The 24,652-nt window shown below is 42.5% G+C and overlaps 1 protein-coding gene across 6 annotated transcripts; it reads right to left on the reverse strand.

Moving 5' to 3' along the window:
• Positions 1 to 112: 112 nt before the first annotated feature.
• On the reverse strand, positions 113 to 23,578 carry trim2a (tripartite motif containing 2a). 6 transcript variants are annotated; one of them, XM_034585167.1, is made up of 12 exons: positions 23,457 to 23,578; positions 9,667 to 9,845; positions 8,682 to 8,919; positions 8,251 to 8,402; positions 7,757 to 7,937; positions 4,947 to 5,670; positions 4,240 to 4,343; positions 3,892 to 4,059; positions 3,095 to 3,275; positions 2,127 to 2,197; positions 1,866 to 2,006; positions 113 to 976 (listed from the first exon to the last, which is right to left on the reverse strand). In XM_034585167.1, exons 2-12 carry the CDS (start codon positions 9,798 to 9,800, stop codon positions 824 to 826), a joined length of 2,247 nt encoding a protein of 748 aa, XP_034441058.1. In that variant the 5' UTR covers positions 9,801 to 9,845; positions 23,457 to 23,578; the 3' UTR covers positions 113 to 823. The 6 variants fall into 6 exon arrangements, with proteins under 6 accessions (XP_034441058.1, XP_034441035.1, XP_034441043.1 ...); XM_034585144.1 differs by lacking the exon at positions 23,457 to 23,578 and adding an exon at positions 18,548 to 18,698; XM_034585152.1 differs by lacking the exon at positions 23,457 to 23,578 and adding an exon at positions 15,127 to 15,260.
• Positions 23,579 to 24,652: the final 1,074 nt, after the last annotated feature.

Genomic DNA, 24,652 nt, shown 5'->3' on the forward strand with positions numbered 1-24,652 from the left:
TGTTTTTGTAAAAGCCAAATAAGCAGAAATCATTATGGTTCATTTAAAGTGATGAAAATTACACTGACTCGCCATTTTCACACAGACAGAAGTATTGCAATTGAAACAGTGCCTCTATTTAAAGTTTATTTTGTCGACGTTGTTAAGTGTCTGCTTTAAATGAAATGTAGATATTGTGCACAGTAGCTTTTCAGGTGTTAATTAGTGATATTAGCATGCACAGAGATGCCTCATCATGCTGGAAAATCCCCCTGCAACCTACAGCCGCTGGGATATCTTTTCTTTTATACGGTGAACAGGCAAAATGTGAGGAGCATTTAACAGGAAGCTGCAGTTACTGAAACTTTAAATAGTTTTCCCATTGATTTTCAGGTGGTTTTCTTTGCTTTAATTTCAATTTCACTTAAAACAGTGCCCAACTAGTTTTTGTGTCTCGGTACAAGTGCAACAGCATCATTTTTCCAGTTTTCCTTCCATATCACAACAAATCAAAGATCTAACATTATGTACAATACTAAAGCTTTATTGTTCAGCGTGGGTAAGATGGGATGTGAAAAACGGCTGAATGTGTGACACCTCAGTCAGCAACAGATCCTCTTGCTTCATTCACATCATCACACAGAAAACCTCCCTGTTTTGTGTCCTCAGGGTCAAACAGGACGCCACACGTGGAGAACAGTCAGACAGACGGCACAACGACAGCACGACTCAAGGATGAGTGGGTGAGTGCAACATGTGCCGGTCGCTCCGTACTACTACTACTATCTGTGTATGTGTGTGTTTCTGTACAGGTGTGCGGTTTGTGCGTCACAGGGAGAAGGTGCTACTGCAGGTAGCGGTAGACCTTGAAGCAGTGGTTTCCAGAGTCTGCGACCACAACGTGTCCGTCGGAGGTGAGGGCCAGACCCTGTGGGCCGTACAGAGGGTCTGCTGACGTGTTGATGTACGAGAGGAACGAACCGCTGCCGTCAAACACCTGAGACACAGACACATCATCACTGTTAGGTTTGAGTTTGTGTTGGGGTCAAACTAGGAGCTGTGCTGAATGGGACAAGGACATGTTTAGCTGTGATAAGTGAGTGTGAATGAATGTTCAATTAAAAAATGCATAAATGAATAAAGGGTGGTCTATGAAGAAAACTAAAATAAAGAGTTTGGAAACACTATCAGAATTTTGCAGTTTTAATTTACTAATAATACTACTATTACTAATCATAATGATAAATGTATATAATTTATAGAGCACTTTTCAAAATCTACATCACAAAGTGCTTTACAATGGCAGCAAAATAAAACCTATTGTATGTGGTGATGAAAATATATATTGTGGGAAGCATCCAACAGCAGGGGGCGGTATTTGCAGTAAGCATTGCTACACATTTATTTAAAAATTGAATATAATTATGTAAATATGTCAACATTTGTTATATTCTGTTGAAGAACATTTTAAATCAGTTTAGAGTCAAACTGAAACTAGCAGGCAATTAGAATCAGAACAAGGAAGTTTCATTTCTCAGAAGAGGCAACTTTAAAAAAAATGAAAGATGATTAGAGATAAGAGAGATTCGTTATGACTGCCATTGGTCATTTGATGTCATTTGAGGAAGAGATGATTTTATCTTCTAATTTATTTTTACATAGCGTTTCGATTTCAACGTGTGATCAGCTTCTTCTGCAGAAGTGAAAACGGTGCAGTTTAAATATTACTGATGTAAAGGCCACAGGATAGAGCAAATAAATTCATGTAAATCCAATTTGTGGAAGAAGGTGTAGAAATCACACACAACCTCATATTCTGTGATCCAAATAAGAATAAGTGTATTTTCCATAATCTGGTTGTTTGGTACTTTTCCTTTTGTACTGACCTGAATCCTGCTGTTGCCCCAGTCTGCTACTATAATGTTTCCATTAACATCCACTGCCACTCCTGTGGGTGCGTTGAACTGGCCGTTACCTTCCCCGTTAGAACCAAACTTCAACAAGAACTCTCCTTCTGTGTTGAACACCTACATTTAAAAAAATAAACAAGTTTAAAAAATGTCAAGAATATATCTCATAAAACATCAGACGTCGATTAGACAGTTCACATCTGTAATACACTTCCACTGCTCTTAAACTGAACTTACCTTCACTGAGTGATTGTGGAAATCAGTCACGATGATTTCATTGTTGTTGTTGACGGCAGCAAAATGAGGACCTGAATAAAATAAACACAACACTATCTCAGATTCATGTCAAATTCTGATCTTAAATTAGATTTTAGCAACAGTTTGTTCCAGCAAACTGTAACAGAACAGATGTTCTCAGTCCACATGCGGCTTTTTAAGTAGATGATGAAGTTATGAAAATCAAAACAGAAGAATTAGGAAAGAAAAATCTGATAACTCATGTTCAGTGGTCCAACATGCTCCTTTGAGGACACTTGAATTATGAATCTAATTATAAAAAAAGAGGCGTGTTTTCTATTGGTATCAGCAGAATGAATTGTCAGCATTGGAAGTCCATTTGTTTTTCTGAGTTCATGACTTGAAACTAAATTTACCGGCATGTGATTTTGTACCTGCACCAACTAGTAAAGTTTCAGTCTACGTAAAAATATTCTGGACTCACTGTGATCTTATACTTTTGTTTTTAGGCCACCAAGACCTTGACCTTTGACCCTGGACCACCAAAATCTAATCAGTTAATCTGGGAGTCGAAGTCAACATTTGTGCTAAATCGGAAAAGATTAACTCAAGGCGTTCTTAAGATGATCCTTTCCCGACGTGAAAAGGGTTTTGTGACGTCACAGTGACTTTGACCTTTGTCTTTAGACTATTAAAATCAAATCAGTTCATCCTTGAGTTCAAGTGAACTTTGAAGAAATTCCCTCAGGGCTGTCGTGTACAGAAGAATGGATCTGATGGACGGACGTGTCGACGACATGAAAACATGATGCCTCTGGCCACTGTCTGTAGTCGGCGTGGAGACACAAGAACTCAGAGGTCAGAGGATGATGAGACGATCTTTATGTTTCCTGGACTGAGCGTCTTCATTCCACATGCAGGTGTGCGCGGGCTGCAGAGAGACGGTAGGGGGCAGTGCAACGTATTACCATTGAGTGTACCTGCAAACTGCCGGTCGCCGTTGCCGCGGTTACCGAACTTGGTGACCAGCTTGCCGTTGAGCTGAAAGATGAAGACGCAGCACGACTTGTTGTCCACCACGATGATGTGGCCGTTTCTGTCCACCGACACGCCTTTAGGGCCCATCAGCTTCCCCGAGCCGATCTTGTTCTGCAGCAGGAAAGTACTTTATGACTTTGATATATAGTAATATTAGTAGAGTACACGTTTATTATCCCCCTTTTTGAAATACATTTAAGTGTGAGTATTAGTCTATAGTCCTTAGTTGATTAAACAAGTTATGTTTGTGCAAGATAAATGAATATATACAGTGAACACACTCCATAAAACAGACATAAATAAAAAGGGTAATTCATATTGTGAAGGTGGTTAAGAGAAGATTCAGCGACTGGGCCACAGGCCACATGGCAGCTTCTGACATTTCACTGGTGAAACAGGATTGTAAATGTCAGAAGGAAAATAGGACAAATTCCAGCATTAAATCATGAGACTACAGTTATTTATACTGGATTTAAAATGTCCACTGGCTTCTGTCATTCAGGGTCAAAGACTCAAGAGAAAATCCTCGGTGTGTTTTTTGACATTTTCATCTTGGTGGGAAAGCAATCAGGCATATTAAGGGGACTCTATGGGTGAGTGCGGTTAAGTGTGGATCCAAATGAAAATCCAGATCTGGCAGAAGAGATGTTGCATCTCAATGGGAGCTTCCTGGTAAAATAAAATAATAATAAATCATTTGTTTTGAGTATAAAACACTGTGACTCACCTTAAACTTGCCCTCGCTTGAGAAGATGCTGACCCACTTGTTGTCATAGTCGGCGATGATGATGTCACCATTCGGGTGGACGGCCACACCCGTCGGCCGCTGCAGTTGACCCGGCGTCCTGCCCCGGATACCGAAACGACTTTTGAACTGGCCGTCGTTGGAGAAAATCTGTGTCGCGCAAATAAAACAGGAGGTTTAAATATCTGATGTGCAGCAGTTTTAACATGAACAGAGTCAGTTGATGGATAAGGAAAGGAAACTGGATGATGAAGCTCCACCGATGACCTCTGACTTCATCCTTCAACATCTGCAGCATCTGTTTACTGAGAGGAGGAGTCATTGTTTTACCTGGACACACTGGTTGTTGCTGTCTGCGATCAGAACCTTCCCCAGGGAGGAGGCAGTGACTCCCTGCAGGTTCGTGAACTCCCCTTTGTTTCTCCCTTTTGTACCTGAAAGCATGAACACGTGTCATCAATACGTAGCCTCCTTCCTTCTGGAATTCTTACTTTCTTTATCGATTAATCCACCAACTACGTTTATTAACCAATTAATTAATTCATTAGTCTATAAAATGCCACTCAATAGTAGACAAAGAGCTCATTATAATTTCCCAAATTCTGAGGTGACATCTTCAAATGTTAACTTTTATTTGACCAACACCAAAACTCAAAGATATTCAGTTTGCTCATATAGTAATTCAATTAAATAGTAGATTCCATCTTTTGAAAAGCACGAAACCCCAAACATTTTGTATTTTTGCTAGTGATAAATAAATTATGAAAAGAGTCAAATTTATTGTTAACCACTGCCAGTCTACAGACAACACACAGTATAAAAGTGAAAAGTTCATATTCCAACTGTTGTGACCTGTATGAATTCAAACTTTAGTCTAGAAGCTATATTTGACTTGTGATCCAGCAGAGGGCGCTCACTATCAGCTTGTCCTTATGCATGCCCTCTTGCTCACAGTAAAGTGGATCAGTAATGTTATGTTACAAATACATTCAGATGAATTGTGAGTCGTGTAATATTCGTTTGGACTTTTGTCTCACCGATCCTGAAGATGAGGTCGTCCTCGATGGGATTCTCTTTCCTCCTCCCGGTGCTGTACATACTGGCCGGCCTCTTGATGGCCTTCTGCTTGACGTGCCCACTGCCCGGGGACTTCAGTCTCTTCTTCACGCCGTCTGAAGTCGGAGACACGTCGATGGACTTGGTGGCCTTTATCTTAAAGGGGCTTCCCTTGATGTGTTGGTCGTACAAACGCAGCGATAAGTTAAGATTCCCCTCTTTCGGGGCTGTGAACAGATACTCGTAAGTGCCGTTCTTGTTGTCCAGTATCTCTCCTTCACCTTTGCTGCCATCGGTTGAGGAGATTTCTGCAGTTATGACCGCGTTACCCATCTTGCACAGTTCTCCATCTTTGTCCTTAGTGGTAACGGTGATGGAGGTGGCCACGCCCACCACGCAGTGCCGTAACGCCTCGCCTGTGGCCACAGACTCGGAGGCCACCGCGTTGGTCGTTACGATGGTGCCCAGGTTGTGGATGGACTTCTTCAGTCCGTCCGTCTCCACGAGGAAGTCCAGCTGGTCGTTCTCCCCCGGCTGCAGAGGGAGCTCCTGGCTGGCCAGCTCTTTGAGACGCTCGCTCATCTGCTTCTTCACCAGCAGCACCTCGGCCTCGGTGCCGTGGCTCAGGGCCTGCTCCGTGAAGTTACAGCTGCTGTTGATGCCATCCTGACCCTGCATCAGGGTGTCCAACTGGGCCTGGAGCACCTAACACACACACAACACCAGGGGGCAGCATGGGTGAGTGAGTGGATGGAAACACCAGTGGTGACCAAATATTTTTAGACTTAAGATCCTTTAAAAAGCTGTGTTGTCTGGCACCAGGTCAACAGTTAGTGTGCCAGTATCTTATATTTGAGGAAAAACCTGAAACTATAAAGATAATCTTGTGAAGCAAAGATGTATATTGTTCTTTTTTCTTCTTTTATTCATCTCAAAGCCCTGCAGATTTGATTAATCTGATTAATTCCCAGGTTGGATCCACGGAAAACGCCCTCACATAAAAGCCCAGCCAGCTCCACTGCTTTGTAAGAATGAAAGTGAAAATAATGCTGCAGAATATAAATAAAATCTGGAACATAATTCGTCAGCATGAAGGCAGTGAGAGCGTATCTCGGTACGAACATGGTGGCAAAACACACAGTGTGTTGTTGTTATGTTAATGTACAAACTGAAGACCTCACTGTCAGAAATACACAGCTGAAGCTTCGGTGCAGGGAAACAGAAGAACATCTGTCAGACGTGGTTATGTCATCATGTGGGGACGAGCAGAGTCTGCTTGTGAAGTTACTTTCACATTTACTGACCAATAACAAGAGAATCAGGCTCAACCACCAACGCTACCAAGTCAAACACATTCTAGATGTTTTCTCACGTCACTAAAGTGTTAAACTGCTAAACTGCTTTAATTTCTCTGGACAGTCTGACACCTGCTGGATGTTTGTGGTTTCATTGTCTTCTCCTCTCTGCTTCTTTAACATCAACAAATATATCATTACAAAACATAAATAATACAAAGTAATCTGACATCTGTAGTGTGTTAATAAATATGAACAGGTGAAATTTAGTGTGACTCTGGATAAAAATCTGGATTGTATAAATCAAGATAAGTCTATTTATGGGGTCATTTTCATTCACTTACAGTAACAAACAACTTTCAACCATATTAAAGAACGGTTAATAATATGAACAGTTTGCAGAAAATGACTGTGCACATTGATGTGATCTAATACATGTATATGCAATATGGTGACAATATGGCCACTCATCCTTGGTGGAGGTGTGTGCTCTCCAAGTGCCCTTCAAGTGTTTCTTATGCATTCAGCTTCGTAACCTGAGCAGAACATGTGATCATTTGAGCAGATAATAAGTTTACATGAGTTACATTTAGATCATGAAATCTGTCTGTACGCTACATGTCAAGATGTCTTTTGTAGTTAATGCTCTCACTGCAGATTTTTAGCTATTTCTCCTGATTACTGGAATAAGAACACACTCATTAAATCACCAAAACAGACTCACCCGCATCTGACCATCACACTCCTCCTCTTCTCCTACAAAAGAGGCCATTATCACATCTGTCTCCGATTACAGCCTCCAAATATCCTTCTCCCTTCACACTCGTTCACGCACTGACGCTCTGAACACACACATCTACACACTGTAAGAACAGACATCTACTGGAGTGAGAGGACCGAGTGTTCGCTGCCTGAAGAGAAAAGCTGTTGTGTTCTCACTGCTCATGATGACACACCCAAACCAGCCAGTCATACTGTACATACAGTGCACTGGCTCCATCTAGCTACTGCAGCAGCAACTCCCACATCTGACATCCCCCAGTGTTTTGAGTGCACACCAGCCAAGGGACTTGTAAATCATTAGCGGCCCACGTGACGCAGCTCCCAGACTTCCAGGCTCTGAACCGGACCTGGTGATTGGTCGTCTGGATCAGGGTGGTGCACCAGCTCCCCCCCCCGACCCCTCCTTGTCTTTCTGCCTGTTAATCGGCCATCAGACCAGCTGAGCCCAACACACAGCTCTGTCGAGTGGAGCTGTGACAGGTTAAGTGCTTTCCCGAAATAAATTCAAACAAGGTCAGTTCTTTCTCCATTATTTCCTCATGTAATGTCCTCAAACATCTTGATAACGTCTGGTTAATGCAGCCCCAGATATTAACTGCAAAGTGCCGATTACAGAACTCAAACTACACTTATCGTGACGTCCAAAGTCTCAACCACACATCAAGCCGTCTCTCTGAAGCTACACCCTGAGAGCTCTTTGTGTCAGACCCCACCTTCTGCTTGAGGCCGTAGTTGACCTCCAGCTCCATGAGCAGAACGCTCTTGCGGACGTTGAGGGTCTTCTGCAGCTCATCGAACGTGGTGTGGATGTCATCCTCGATGGAGCTCTTCTGACCGGTCAGCTGCTGCAGGATCTCCGACAGCGTCTGCAGGGACGAGTCGATCTCCGGCAACCTGGGAGCGACGGAGGGAGAGCAGGACTGAGTGGAGAAGTCTCATGTATACTGTCGTCAGTCAGCAATCACATGACGGAGCAGCATGCACGAGAACGAGGACTGTGGTTGGTTCATTCATTCCATTACGAATTCCATTATTATGCAGTGTGTTAGGGCTGCTTTGACTTAGGAGGTAGATCCCGGCTTTTCTATCACATATCCTGATGGCTGTAGTGCCATTGTAACGCTGTGTGATCCTGCGTATGAGTGGGTGACTATGGTTTGTGCTGTAAAGCGGTTTGAGTGGTGTAATGACATAGCGCTGCTGTTACCTCTTCTTGACGGCGTCCAGCTGGTCCTGTAGCGAGGCCTTGTGCTGTTCCACGACGTCTTTAAGAGGCACGGTGGGATGTTCTCCGTGTTCGCCGCTGGTACACTCCTCACACATGGCTGTCTCACATGGAGGACAGTAAAACTCCATGACCTAAGCAATGAGAGAAAAGTAAACATGAGACCTAAATAGTGGAGTTTCCAAAAATGTTGATCAGTCCACCATTTTGATCCAGACACAGGCCGCTATGAAATTTTGTACAGTCGAGGTTCATGATCCCCAGAAAGATGAAATCAAGGGACTTTGGCGGCTCGCTGACTTTACCTCCAACTCCACCATAATGTTGATTTTGTTGATTTTGAATGAACGTATTCTGACAATTATTAAATTGATTACACGAGAAGATGGGAAATATACAACTGTGACTCTTACGTTGCCTCCATGGTTGGGGCAGGAGAGCAGCTGGCCTGTAGCCACGGCGGTGATGTTGTTGAGCACGGCGGCCTCCTGGCTGCAGCTGCCCGGCTCCCGCTGCAGCACGTCCATCAGGTTGGTGATGAAGAAGTTGTTCTGCAATGCCGCCACACCCTTCTCCGGCAGGATCGAGGTCTGGCGGCACACGGGGCACGACAGTGTGAGGCTGTGGGCCGGGATGTAGTTCTGCAGGCACCTGGAGGAGGAGGAGTATTGATGAGTGGGAGCGTTCTGCACAAAGCCGAATCAAGAGGAGTCAAAGATGTGGGTGGTGGAGTGTGTGTGGGTGTGATGCATTGAGAAGGGGAAAGATGAAAGACTCTGTTATACTGGATACAGACAGTGATGGTATACTGCATGGGATTTAAGACTGTGACTACATGAAGATTTAAACAGAAAGTTGCTTCAATTAGAATCTTATTTTCTCAGTTTACACAAAAAAAATCTTCAGGATTCATAAAAACTTTCAGCATCATAATTTACTCATGTATTATTAGTTATTTGACCTTTAAGTTGTCCTCTAGAGGTTGAAATCTTTATTAAATACTAAATAATCTCAATAATCACATATAGAATTTCTCTCTCTCTCTCTCTCTCTCTCTCTCTCTCTCTCTCTCTCTCTCTCTCTCTCTCTCTATCAAAAATCATTGATATTAGCATTCTACATATAGCAGATTTTTAACATAAAGATCTCTGGATTATTTCACAAAAATTCTATTTAAAATTCAAAAAAAACAATTCCTGGATCTGCCCCCTTAATCGAATCCAATCCAACATTGGATCAGCTCTTCCTTGGCCCACATCCCATTCTTCCACCTAGTTTCAAGAAACTCAGTTCACTAGTTTTTGTGCAGTCCCAGTTCCAAGACTTTGGAAACACAACTTCCTTGCATGGAGGAAGTAAAAAGACGAGTTTCCTAAAACAACATGAAACTGGACTCACCTCTCACAGAAGGTGTGCAGGCAGGGCAGCACTTTGGGGTTCTCGTAGCGGTCCAGACATATGCTGCAGATCAGGAACTGCTTATCGATCTGACGGACCACAGGGCTGGGGAGAGTGGAGCCTTCACTGGCCATCCTAAAGCTCTGACATGCGAGTCCCTCTTCCTCTTTCCCTGAACCCTGCGGAGCGACACAGAGACAAAGTGAGGACGGAGCAAAGTGATCAAAAGGCACACAGCGATGACCTCGGGGACGTGAAGAGGAAATCTGCGGGTGGGGAAGATCAAAGGTTGAAACTCGAAGGAAAAATACCTGCTTCCTTCCAGGAAGAGGAAATACACAAACAGACTCATCAATCAGCGGCTTCAGCTTCTCAAACACAGCCACTGAAGTGTTATGATTAGAAACATTGACGTCAACACATCCTCGATCAGACAGTCAACAAGGCAGAGGAGCTGTGTCGTCCATCTTTTATAATCCAGGCAAAGAAACAGAGCCGTGTCTACATGTAACCTCTCATCACTGGTTGTGTTCGCCGGCTGAGTTGAGAACAATTCAACCAAGGACACAGATTCACAGTTGACTGAGCAGCATGAGGACATGTGACCTCATGTTACCTCACATATAGAATGAATTAGTATTGGTATCAGTGTTTTTAGCTCTAAAGCTGCATCCAGACTTGCACTAAACTCTGGATGTTCTTCTGGAATTTTCCAGAGAGGCTGAATGTGAGAGGGCAGATGTCTGGGTCAATAGCTCCAGACATTATCTGGAACTTTTCCTGCCAGATAGTAAAATGTGAGGGAGTGAGTGGGCGTGTTGACAACGTTACGAACATTCGATGGAAACGAAAGTGGATGAATAAAAATAAAAAAAGAATACAAATATCTCAGGATATAAAAAGAAGTGGCCTAACCGAAGAAGACGCAGGCGAAGATGTCAACTTGGAAAGAGAGACAATGAGATTCGAGAGCTTTTAGCGATCAGGGTCAACACCGGAGTCGATGGGCTGCAAACAAAAACATGTGATTTCCTCTGACATCTACATTATGTCCTGCCTCCTGCATGTGGCACCCAGACGCCACTCCCGCTGCGTTCTTCATATGTGAAAGACAAAACTCCAGAAAATGTCCAGACCCAATTTTGCTGCCATTTTCCAGAAATCATGTCTGAAAATGTCTTAACTGATCCATCAGTTTAGTCACTAGAGGTAAAACTAGACTACATGGTTCGAAAAATACTGAAAGAATAAACATTATAAATTATTTTCCCTTAATTTTAATGTTATTCATTTTGTTGTGTTACATATGTATCTGTGTGACCCCTTAAGAGGTTGGGAACCACTGCAGAGACAGAAGCATCTTGTATCTGAGCTGCACTGGAGCTTTATCATAAAAAGCACTTTAAGTGATAAATATTTGATAAAGTAAAAGCAAAGCACTCACTGCTCAGCACATGTCAGTGAGAAACCGGAAACTGGAACTACCACAATAAAACACTTTGCACAATAACAATATTTACACAGATTCTTCATTATCCTGTACACGTCCAACGTGGCCTTTGTTTATTTAGCTTCATCAAAAGCATCTTTTCATGTCATGATGTTCTCCTCTGTCTGATTTCCCTGTCACATTATCTTGCAGCTAACTTAGACACAGAAAGTGTGTCAGTGCTTTTATTGTCCCCTCACACTGGAAGAGGAGAGGAAACCCTCAGGGATTGTTCTTCTTTCTCTTTCTCCTCCTCTCTATTCTATTTTCATTAAATCTCTTTCCCTCTCTCTCATACGCCTCTCGCTCCCCTCTCTCTAAAGCCTGTACCTGTCGATGTAGTGAGTCTGTAAGCCTGAAAACACAGAGCGGAGGATGAAATGACTGTTATGATGAAGCCGTTATGGGTTATTACCAACATTTTCCAATATGTCACACGGCTGGTATGTAATGTGTTTGCTGTGAGCTGCCAAACAGTCGTGATGCTGTTTGTTTCAGTCCACTTTAACAGAGCTGCTCTAGCATTTTGAAACAGACGCAGCAAGTTACTGCACCTCACTGAAAACCTCAAAACATTGTTCACAATCTAATCCACCATTGGAGCAGAAGCAAAAACAAGCTTTAAACTGTCATATTCTTAAATCGCACATGTATATCAACACATTAAAGGAAGTAAATCACCTGCATCTGATGCTTGAATCACTGAACGCCTGCACAAACACGCACACAAACACAGATGTCACATCTCCGGCTGCAACTCACCAGCTTCTCGGGAACAGACTGAGCAGCAGACGAGCCGAGCAGAGCGACAACTATTGCACTGATTACAAATCCAAAATTCCTTTAATCCCTCTGCAGACAGACACAACAGGACAACAGAAGCAGCCCTGTGTGCTGACAGTGCACAAGGTCGCAGCAGCCACAGAGCTCTCCACTCTTACGTAATCAGATCCGTAGCATGAAGCGGAATAATTCCTGCTGGGCTGAGCCGTCAGATAATACACACAGAGGAGTGTGCACATGGGAAAGGGGGGGGGGGGTCTTATTGGAGACAGTCTTTTTGCACGTGGTGATGCCAGGAGAAAATAGTTATTCCAAATATTGAAAGAGGATGACTCACAGTGCTGCATCTATGAGGCGATCAACAGGCGTCATCCACCCCCTGTGCACAGAATCCCAACTGAGACGCAGTCAAATCCCTGTCAACCTGCCTCCAGGTCACGTCGGGTCACACATGTGATGATGCTTCAATCCAGAAGACGACAAGATGTGTGCGAGCGTCACACGCAGCTTCCTCCCTGTGTTTGTGGGTGTGCACATACACACGTGAGCAAAGTTGAGGAGGGGCGATTCAGCTGGATTGTGTTTCCGTTTTTACATCATCCCTCCTCCCTCCCTCCCTGCCTCGCTCTCCCTTTTCACTTCCTCTCCTCCCATCTCTTGCATTCTTTGCCCGGGCCTGTGTCACCCATTCATCTCCCTCCCCTCCTGCCTCCCTGTCTGAAGTAAGTGCTGGCTCACTGCAGTGCAGCGAGCGTGTGCAGCATCAGGAGTATGTGAGCGAGTATTGGCTGATGGCTGAGGATCTTAACAAATGGAGAGAAAGGGGGACAGCCGTGATGGGTCGCCTCTGTGGCCAATAGAGCTGAAGTCAGGGGGATCTAAGTCGTGCATATGTGTGCAGGTGTGTGTGTGTGTGCGTCCTGCTGACTCACTGCTCATGCGGAGAAAGAGCAAAGAGGCAGAACGCAAAGAAAGTAAAGAGGAAGAGGACAGAGAATCTTGATGTGAAGCACAAGGGGATTAAAGTATTACAAAAAGTAAAAGACGTGTGCACAGGGACTTATATCCAGAGATACTTATGTTAGTGCATGCACACATTCCTCCATATCTGTACACACACACACACACACACACACACACACACACACACACACACACACACACACACACACACACACACACACACACACTAAAACCAAGTCCTAATGCTGAAACAGTCCATTAAAAGTTGGTCAGAAAGTGAGGAGCGGCCAAAATGTGATAACTTTCCCGAAATGTCCTGTCCGAACTCAATGCAGGACTTTGCATTGAGTTCCCATTATTGTGCGCAGCCAAACCAAAACCTTAACCATGACCAGTTCATGCCTAACCATAACATCAACCTAACCACAATTCACATCGTACCACCAACTTTAACCAGGACCTCAGGAATTAGGTTTTGCCTCATTATGACCAGGCTTTGGTCCCCATGAGGTCCACTGGTCCTGACACGGTCGTTGTTTATACTGGAAAACGTCCTACAAAGGCACGAGAAACAAGGACACACACACACACACAGCACCATGTCACTGCAACATATGACCTTGCATTGGTTCAGTGATCTCGTTCACAACATGCTTTAGTTTCTGCTTGTTCCTGTTAACTAACAGACAAATAAACACCTATGACATCATAACCTCCTTGGTGGAGGTAATGAGGATCCCACTCTACAGGGAGCTGGCGGTCCTTCATCTACCAGAGAATAACAAAATGCTAAATAACTAAGTGAGATCATTTCTATTATTCTGTTTCAAGAACAGCATGAGGTGAACGCAACAGAGGCTTTTCACAGACTTCTTTACGCCTGGCAGCTTCAGCGCTGCTCCAGTGATCTCATCTGAGCCTCTGCCAAACTCACTGGGAGTCAGTCCGAGGAGCACGACACAGAACAACAGAGGCCGACGGAGCTGTGGAGGAAAACACAAAAACAACCACAACCAGCAAACGGTTCATTCTGAGGCTGCAGCATTAACGTGCAGACGAATGACACAAGCAATAGATTTACAGAGCTTCATTTGGGATTCACTGTGAAAGGATGAGGCCGGATCAAACCTTGGGATCAAATCAAAAACGAATTTCAGTGCTCGTGTTCGTTTTTATGGCACAGAGGGATGAGCTCTGACTACACGGATGATACTTGGTCAAATTAATTTACTGTAGCTTGTCATCTTTTCACAGAGGTCGTTGACAATAAGAAAAATATAGAATATTAACGGCCTTAAACTTTGAAAGTTCTCATATCGTAAAATATAATAAATGAAAACATTGCTCCATAGCTCAAGTAGCAACCAAAACTCCCACAGGTTTGACATTTTTTATATTTTAATGAGTGGATATAGAGGCTGCCTTCAATTTGGATGAGTCAGACTCACTTCCTTCCAGTCAACAACTTCCATCACAAAACAGCAGACTTCTCGGTTGAATAGTCAAACTGAATGTCAAATTAAGAGTCAACACATCCATCTCCAAAAAATGAAGAAAAATATCTCAGACACAGGAGACAGGGTTTATGACCTATACTGCAGCCAGCCACCAGGGGGGGATCCCGCTGATTCGGCTCCACTTTTAGGAGTTGTAATGGTGTGGTCCATCTTTATACAGAGTCTATGTGTCAACCCATAGAGTGCATATAAAAGCTGGATGATGCAACTCCATTTCCTCTCATTGTAAAAAGATGAAACCAAAATATATTGGATGCAGGTGCCGCCATCTTGTGCTTTTGATGTCATGTCATACACATCATGAGTTGGTGTCAGCTGTCAATCATGACGTCTTGCCCTGTTTTTATAGCATCAAATAACTAATTAAAAGCAAACTTATCAGAAAAATTAACACTTGAACTTCTTAAAACGACAGAAACCACCTTTGAAAAAAGTGTATTTAACGTTTAATTTGACTCTTTGGTTTGGTCCATGCAGAGACTAAGAGCTCGGGGGCAGAAACACATCTTCACACTCTGAGGAGAAAACACGACACTGAACCTGTTTTAGTTGCTTCCCTGTTCACACCCACATCATCACCCCTGATGCTTTCAGACATTTTAAAGGCTCCATGAAACGACAACAACAGCTTTAACACCAAACATGTAGGAGCCTGCATAAAAACAACTTTAACCAAAGATGTACTTCAACCAGCTCATTTCCACTCACCAGAACCAGAAGAGGAAGCAGCTCTTCGAAGCAGGTTCTAGGTTTTCATGCAGGCTGCAGAGGTTTGGACTGAACGTTACTCTGGGTTTCCCTCTGGTGTCCGTCCAGCAGCTCTTTCCAGAGCACTGACCTCAGCTCTTTCTGCCGTTTCTAAACCCACCAAAACAAAACGCCATGTCACGCTGCACAATGATGACGCCGCTCAGTCCCAGCGACCACTTTGTAAACATGTAACCAACCAGGCTGAATATGTACAAACCTGGAGACCAGCTGGTTTGTCTCACTTCAGCTGCACATCACTGAAGGTTTTCTTAAGGTTTTATTGTGTAAGACTGTAAAGTGAGTTTGTCGGGTTGAAAGTCCAATAGATCACATGCAGGTCTGATGAAACGTTAGTGTCGGAGTCACAGGAAAGTTTAAAGCTGCACGTTTCATGTTTATTTTACATTTGAAGTCAGATTTTAAACTTGCATGAGTGTTTATTTTTATTTAGTTTGTTTAACTTTAGAACTAATTTATTTACATTCTTGATAAGACTTTTATACATATTGTTTTGTCACAAATGCCTTATTATTAATTTATTAATTTATTTTAATTTATGTATGCATGTATTCAATTATAAATGATCATAAAATGATGTTAGTGTCAATTACAATTCATTCATTTTTTTATTTTTATTTAAGAATTTCTTTTCATCTATGCACAAGTTTATGAATTTAAGAAAAACTATCTTGAAACTGTTGGAGAACTTTGTAGAAGTTCAAACTAGGTCAACATGTTTCTCATGTTAGTTGCGATATAAAGGAACATTTGACATTTAGGGAAAATACACTTACAGTGGTTGCTTTTTTACAGAGAGTGAGAATTCTGACAAAATTGTCTGAAGTCTGGAGCTGAGGCGATTGATGTCGTTTAGCATAAAGACAGAAACAGGGGTAAAGAGCGAGCTTGGTGATGTATGATGTTCAAATGTCGACATATTTGAAACTTGATAATCACTAAGATAAATCAAATTTGTGCACAGTGCCGGAAAAACTACAATTTCTGTCCTCTGAGAAAATAGGGAAACGCTCCTGTCAGTGGGTCACTTGGCTGCCAACCATCCAATCTGGGGACGTGAGATACGACTGAGATGACTTGGGACCTGACACTTTAAACAAGCAGCAGAATCACATAATCCAGCTCAGCTAAAGTCCCCACAATCAGGAGAGGATCATCATAACTAATGTTTATATACCATTTTTTTGTTTTCAGCATTTATTGCATTTTAAATCCTGTCAGCACCTAAAGACAGATGGTCGGCCTGTAAGGCTTAAATCCATGGTGTCCCTGGTAACCGCACTATTCCAACAACACGGACAAAAACAGCTACGCAGCAGCTTCAGGGCGCTAAACGATGAAAATCACACCTTTATATGACATTTCCAGCTTTGTGTTACAGTGAGATCTGTGACTTTTCATGCTTTTATTGCTGCAGAAGACGACACAAGCCCCACCCCCCTCATGTTGATCTAAAACATCCAGCGGGTTCAGGATGATGAGAGATTACAGCGGCAGAGCACTGAACATCCCCTCGTCCAGCTCCACATCCACCCTCCCCCCCCCGGAACAGTCTAAAACCATCTGTTAAAAAGCCACTGATGAAAGTACGTTGGTCGAGTTTGTGTTTGTCTGATCGTGTTTACTTGCTCCTGAGAGAAAGGCGGCACTCGGAGGGAATAAGGAAGCCAATGCGTCACTTGGTTTTATATCTGCCAACCATGTATCTGGTGACACCAGATAAGAGCCGTGCCACGGTCCGTGTGTCAGTGCAGTTAGCTGACCTCAAATTAACGTCTTCAGATGTGCCATCGTCAGACCAGTGGAAACTGCCCATGATGCACATGTGTCAGCCAGACTTCACAAAAACCAAAACCCTGACTAGGTTTACATGGACAGCGATATTGTGACCACTGACCTTATTCTGAATGAGACATTATTATTTCCATTATGACGTTTACATGAGTTGCAAATAGAATGTAACGTTAATATTCCTGTTAACATGTTACAGTCCTATACTGCTTGTTTACCCGCCAACCCAGAACATACGACGTAAAGTAGTTGGTAACTGCTTCATGTTGATGTCGCAAAATGCTGCAAAACATAAAATGCTAAACGTTAGATATAGACAGACCCTTCTTTCTGTTTTCTACATTTTCTTCATCTGTATTTGTGCACGTCTTCTGAAAGCTAGCTACAGACGAAACAGACGCAATGGAGCAGTACCACAGGAAATCGTGGGGGGCAGTGTGGCTTACAGTTACAGCCAGGTGACCAAAGAAGTTTCAACAATGGTGCAACTTTTTAGAGAGAAGTACACTGGAAATAAAGTCAACAACCAGATGAGCACACACCATGAGCCAGCTGCCTCTGCCTTCACATTAACGTAATTTCATTGGCTACCTCCTAGGTACGAGTGTTTGTTTGAACGTGACGCAACGGAACCACAATGCAATTCAACGCATAATGTCCCCTCATTAAAACTGAATGAGCAGCATTTTGGTTGACATGTTCAACCCATCTGTGAGTCCAGCTGTATACATGTCTAAATTATGTGTCTACGTTCAGAATAGTCCACGTCTTAGTTGGATTATTGCTTATACAGTACGAGTATGACTTTCTTCAGGTTAAGTTTATCAGAAAATGCTGTTTTCATGACATTGTCTTACTCTGTTAATATCAGAATATTGTTGTCCATTGTCTATTGTGACTCACTGTCCAGACAAAATGCCCCTTTTCAGAAAAACAGTAACAGATCAGAACAGTTTTCGTTTTCATTTACTTTAATCAACTGCAAATGTAACATGTTCTGTACCTTGCATTAATCTAAGAAAAGATAGTGTTGTGTGTTCTGCAGATTGTAAAACCCATGGAGACTAAAACGTCCCGCCATGCAAAGCAGTGTATGAACATGCCGCTACTTCTCAAGGACAGACCAGCTGCAGCCTGCGAGCGTGGCAAACAGGAACAGGAAATGAGAGTGCACGCTGTAGTGTGTCTACAGAACTCATGCACCTGCACGGAAAAGCCTTGTAAAGCCCACATGCTGAAGGTAAACAGTGATTCTCACGACGTGAACACCTGAGATCATGTGAAGTGCAGCTGGAACCTGTATTTCTAGTGTCTCCTCAAAAGACCTTCTGCACAACAACCTGGAATTACAGAGGCAACTTTTAATAAGAATCTTCTCCTGTTACAGAAGCCAAACACAGATAGAGACTCTACTTCTCCAAATCAACACCAGCTCAGCTTCTTCTTCCTTTATATAATTCCTATTTTCTTTCTTCTTGTCATTTCTCCATCTCTTACTCACACTTTCCATCTCATCTCTTCATCTCTCAACCCCCCCCACCCCCCCCGCAAAAAAAAAAATCCCACTTACTTCGTCACCATGGCTTCTCCCTGTCCTCTCTCTTCTCTGGGGTGAGAAAATAAAACCAACACTGCTCTCTGTCACCTAATCCTCCTCATCTCTGATACACTGTGGTGTGTGCAGTCAGTGGGCAGAGAGGGGAACTCATGAGAGGCCTGAGCTGCTGTTACAATAATCCAAACAGACTGACAGGGTGCCATTGGCCGAGCGGAGATGGCGGGGGAGGGCTCGCCGCCGGTGTGGAGGGCAGGGATGGACCAATCGGAGGCCAGGGAGGGGTTTGGGATTCTAAGAAGGATTGTGTTGCTCTTTAACCCCAATGAGCGCAAGAGTCCCAGAGGTTTGAGACGCATGGAGGAAGGAGGGCAGGACAGAAAGAGAAAGACAAACAGGAGTCTCACTGTTTCATCTGTCCAAGTGTTGAGCCTGGTGCACATGCAGGCTGCGGAGGGTTCGAATAAAGTGTACATGAGCTTACTTTTCTATGCAACAAGCTGGAGTTGCCAAAGCTAAAGTGTCCATGAAGAGCTGAACATTGTGATTTACTGCAGAGTCCAAAACAAACCTGTTTCTGAGAATCCTTGAGGTACAAACAAGCCTGAGTCACAGTAACTGAAACAAGATGCTGCGACATGGCCGAAGAAAAGCCTCCATAACCATAACAGTTGTCTGAATGATGACCGCAGTGCATGTACAGTACACAATATCTCAAAGAGCAAAACTGCAATTATCCACCAGCCACACTAGCATGTCTCTCCTGTTTGCCCCCGGGGGGACTGAAGCTGGTAAACAAGACAGAGATGATGCAACAGAACGAAAGACGCCAACTCAGGAGAGGTAGGTGGAAGAGAACGAGTTTAACCACAAATCACCAGGGATGAAATTAAAGCTGCGAGAGACGAGGATCTGGCCTTCGATCCCCAGCGTGCACCAGAGCACATGTTCTGTTCCAAAGACTGGAAATGAAGCTAAAATATCCTGTATAATATGAACACTGCCATCTTGCAGGTTGCTCAGCCAATCACGAGTCAGTCCCAGTGGTCAATCATGACATTTCACCTTGTTTTTATAGCATCAAATAACTAATTAAAACTTATTAGAACAATAAACGCTTGAATCAACATCAGTGTGATAAGAACTACAGTGTATGACCTGTACTTTGACTGTTTAGTTTGGGCCATGTCCCATCTGCTAACATGGAGGAGGCAGGATTTAGGACATATACTGGAGTCAGGCACTAGGTGGCGATTGAGACACAATCAAGTTGTCTATCTTTATATAGAGTCTATGGTCCTGATGCACATGGTAGTATAAAATATGTAATTCCCTGTGTCCAGCAGGTGGCACTGTGACTATGACCGCATATTATCTTCAGGCTGTGAATCTTATCCAACATGTTGAGGCAGATCTGACTGTAACCAATCAAAATTCTAAAGGTTTCATGGCCAAACATTAAAATCTGAGACGTGATGTTCTGTGTCAAGTGACAACTTAACTGATCTTATTAGAATCATAAATGATATAATTATATTATAGATCAGATATTTGTTGCCTACGAACATATTTCAGATTTACAGATATGTGGTGTGTTTGCATTCATGTCTCTTCATGGAAATGTTATAGACACACACACACACACACACACACACACACACACACACACACACACACACACACACACACACACACACACACACACACACACACACACACACACACAAACACACACATATATGCCCCTGGAGAGTTTCCCCATCTCTTAAAAGCTTTAATCTTATTGGCCGGCCCCAAACAATGGTTGTAGTAATTATCTAAATGCATCTGTTTTCCTGCTGTACATCTAACTCCCACTTAACTGGATTACCCACTGCACAGGAAGTGGCTGCATACGGAAACAGGAAATAACATTATTTTATTTATCTTCATCTTAGCGTTGTATAATGTGATGATTTAATTAGTAAGATAAAGTAAATGGAAGCTGTTTAATTCTATGTTAAAGCAAATGTCCACCAAAAAAAGCCACTTTTGCCTCAGAGAGGGTTTGAATGGAGAAGAACGGGTGGTAAAGAATTCAAATATGTGAAAAGCCAGTGACATGGTTCATTACATTTCACACAGCGCTAAGGAGCAGCTACAGTCAAAGGAAGAAGAAGAGAGAGTCCAATTATTAACTGAACAGAAAATGAGACTCTGGACCCAGAAAAGTACAGAAAGCTCTCAAGCTATCTGAATAACACAGGGAACTGAACACACACGCACACACACACACACACACACACACACACACACACACACACACACACACACACACACACACACACACACACACACACACTTGTGACTTTGTAGGTTAAAGGATCATCATCAGTTCATTTTATGTAAATTATCTATGAGGCGGTTGATGTTGTCTTTATGCAGTGCTGATGCCCCCTGCTGGCTGACACACACTTTACATACTGATAGTGTTTGTGTAGGAATACAGATCCAGTCAAAAGATCTGTCCTAACAATAATTGACTATTTCATCAAGACTTAAAATAATTATTCATTTTAGCTGTACTATATATTTCATGTCACAAACCTGTGGGTACACCGACCCATGCTAAAAGCAGAACATGTCAATATGATGACCAAAACTAAACAAAAAGCCCCAAAATGGTGAAAAAAGTATACTAGTGACTTCTTATGTCCAACTAATGAATACCACATTGGCTAAACTGTGGCTGGTTGGTGTTTTTTGCAGTTATTGTACAGTACACATGAAATATTAGTTGGCTTGGTGATAGAGTTCCCAGTGAATCAATCAGACAGACGATGCGTCGTCGTGGTCGAGCCCCGTCAGAGCTCATCGATCCTGAGAGGTCACGGTGTCGCAGAGCAACACACACCCACATCAACCCTGAGGGCCTTCAGTCAGTGGACCACAACATCAATACCAAGACCAGTCAACGTTTGCAGGGGAAAAGGCGTCAATCTTTATCTGTATTGTACAAATACAAATTAAATCTACTAAAGTACTGCAGATGGAATATTCAAAAGTGGTCACTAGATATTTGGATTGGATCACAGGCTGTAAACTGAGTCAGGCTTTGAGTTTCTTGGTTATTTAACTCACAGACAAGCTGCATTACTGAGATTCAGGGTCTTTCATGGGAATTAATGTTACTTTATGATCATTACTTTCATTATTCAGACTCTGGGTCAAGCTACATTACAACACGACATAGATTTAAACACATAGAAAAGCCCAAAAGAAAGAAAATAAACATCTAAATATTGATGTCTAACATAGAGACAACTACACCAGTGTCTCTACAGCAGGGATTAGTAGTGTTTTAAGCTAAATGACTGATGATAGAAGATAGATGATTTAATTTTCAGTGTCATCAAGTCAGAAAATAAATGTATACATGAGATTTCTGACTTGAAAACACATGAAGACACATTTCTGTCTGGAGAAGCTCATGTGCACTTAATGCAGATTTGTATATATTGATTTAACTCCAGGATAATAGTTTGGTATCATTTATTTCAAGGTTGTTGTTCAAGGTTCTTTAAGACAACATATTTATCTCATAGCACCGGGTTCATGTTCAGTCAACCAGCAGAGAGTCTCCGTGACACTGAGCGACCCTGATGCATGACAACAACTGTGTGTAACACCGAGGTTAACTTTTCACTTTGCATGACTCCAGAACACTGACTCATCTTATTGAGCTGTGTTTGTCCTGATCAGCAGGAGAATGAACCTTCAGCTGCAGCACAGTCAGTGTTTACTGCAGCGGAGGCAGAGTTACAGTGTTTACTGCACCACTCTCTACTTCCTATTCCACCAATCTCACAATCCTTGTATTCAAGCTCTAATGTCACAACAACTGGAATAACTTTAAAAATAAGTAATAGTTGAGCATTTTCAGACACATATTCATATTTCGTGCAAAGAGTTGAATATCTTATATTATCATTTAGACTGGGAGCATGATGAATGATTTGTGGTTTCATTAGGAGACTGTGTTCAAAGATGGACGACATGACAGCTCCACAAAAGTGAGGCCAAAGTATCATAATTGCCCCCTGGTGGCTGGCTGCAGTATGGGTCATAAGCCCCGCCTCTTTCCGAGAAATTAATGGCTTCCTGACATATTGATAAGATTTTATCAAACAGTGACATAACAGGATGGTTCAATTCTGTTAAAATACTTTTATCAAGAACATGAACTTTTCCATCTTCTCTGTTAAAAGTCTACCATGAACGTTTCTAGCATCAGAGCACAAAGACGTTTTTCATTGCAGATATTTTGAGTTGCCATAGCGCCCCCAGGTGGAACCCACCACTATGACGGCTCCATCTCAGCAATCATTGCAATAATGCAGCAATTAATAAAGGTATTTAACACCAGTGGTTAGTTAACGACATTTATATTTGGCAAATCAGAGTCTGTGGTGGGAAAAGCTTCAAACCACAAAGTTCAACATCAAATAACTGAAAACTACAAAACTATAAAACACTGACAATAAAGCTGAATATCGAACATAAAGTCGTGTTGTCCTACAGATGCTGTTTGACTCTATTTGACAAATGCATCAGCAGCTTCATTCAAGTTTTCCCAGATTTAATATGCTGACACAAACACGATGCCGCTGCTGCTGCAGACTTGTCTTGGGAATCGAGCTGCAGTAAATGGATTAGCACTGAAGTGCTGCTCGTTCATAAATTAACAAGGACACAGGCAGAGTTTGGTCATGAGACTGGCACTTTAAATGATTGGATGCATGTGTAATTTTTAATTGAAATAAAATCTAATTCTGCCTCTTGCAGCAGTTCTTCTGGTTCATGCAATAAAATGTCTCAGAAAATCACGAGTATAAACATTGATTCTACCCATAGAAGCACATGCGGTAGTTTCGGTTCCACTCACCTAAATGTGACGTTATCTGCTGCTGTGAGAACTCCAGAGACGTGTGAATGTGTCAGAGGCTGTGCTCCTCACCCTCGTGTTCCCTGAGTGAACTGCTCCGCTCGCCTCTCCTGCAGCTGCGTCCCGTCTGCAGCTCTGCTCAAACTACAGCTCGCTTCTCTTCCACCTCATTTATTAAAGGGGGTCTGCCGACAATAAGAGGGAAAGGCGACTGCAGCCGGATTCACTTCAATGAGCTAATCCAGTCCGAAAATACCATCAATATTACATTATTGTGAGTGTAAAAATAGAACATGCATGCATTATTTCTGTTCTATCCCTACACTGGTTATACAAGCAGTGTTGTGGGATGTGTGACGCACTGAGTAGTGAAAACAGAGTGAATACTTCAATTACCCAGGATATTTACTTATTATTTTTTTTAAATTGAGGTTAAAATACATTTTTAAATCAGGCTTTTAAAGCCAACTTTTCAATTTTTCTGGTTAAGAACTTCATGGGTTGTTTTATGGAAAAAAAATTCATAAAACATAAAATAACTTGAATTTTGATCCTACAAAGGAAATCTGAAGCAAGATGCCGTGCAACAGCAGATAGTGGCTATATGTGGAAAAATACAAGTAATGCAATACAAGAAGTCAAGATACTTTATATGCACATTCATTGCCTTTGCTTTGCTGCCTCATAAATGTACTGCAGTAAACTACAATATATTGTTGTAGAAGTATCTGGTAGACATGGGTTAGTATTATCATTAATTTGAAGTTCTGTCTCTGGACGTTCCATTGGTCCGGGTCCAAACATCAGCTCAGCCTCAATAGAAGTTAAGAGAAACCCAGTCAGAACCCAGACAAGAACAAGAACACGAGAGAGATGCTGTGGACAAACGCAGTCTGTCATTGCTGCTAAAACAGCGTTTTCAACTTGTCTTCCACCAGGTCTGTGGACGGTGGATAGGATCATATTTTATGACCAATTAAAGCAGAAAATCTGGTCATTCCAACTTATAAAAACAGAATTTTATGGCGATTATATGCATCAAATGTGAAGCAGGGGGTGGAAAAATAAATCGCTTTACTCTGACTATATTTGCAAAGTTTCTCAGCCTCCTGATGGGACGTCCCAGCCCCGGTTGTAACTGTGGTTTCCAGTCGGGCCCCTCCCTTCTTACGAGGGAGTCTGTTGCCGTGACAACC

This window comes from Hippoglossus hippoglossus, chromosome 1, assembly GCF_009819705.1.
Source record: "Hippoglossus hippoglossus isolate fHipHip1 chromosome 1, fHipHip1.pri, whole genome shotgun sequence".
NCBI classification, from domain to species: Eukaryota; Metazoa; Chordata; class Actinopteri; order Pleuronectiformes; family Pleuronectidae; genus Hippoglossus; species Hippoglossus hippoglossus.

What these genes read in the sequence shown, in the direction of transcription:
- trim2a (XM_034585167.1), bottom strand. Translation starts at nt 9,800, where the DNA reads ATGGCCAGTGAAGGCTCCACTCTCCCCAGCCCTGTGGTCCGTCAGATC. An exon ending in CGACCTCATCTTCAGGATCG is followed by an intron (nt 4,344 to 4,946) that starts GTGAGACAAAAG and finishes TCATGCTTTCAG; the next exon opens with GTACAAAAGGGAGAAACAAA. An exon ending in GGGGCAACAGCAGGATTCAG is followed by an intron (nt 977 to 1,865) that starts GTCAGTACAAAA and finishes TCTGTGTCTCAG; the next exon opens with GTGTTTGACGGCAGCGGTTC.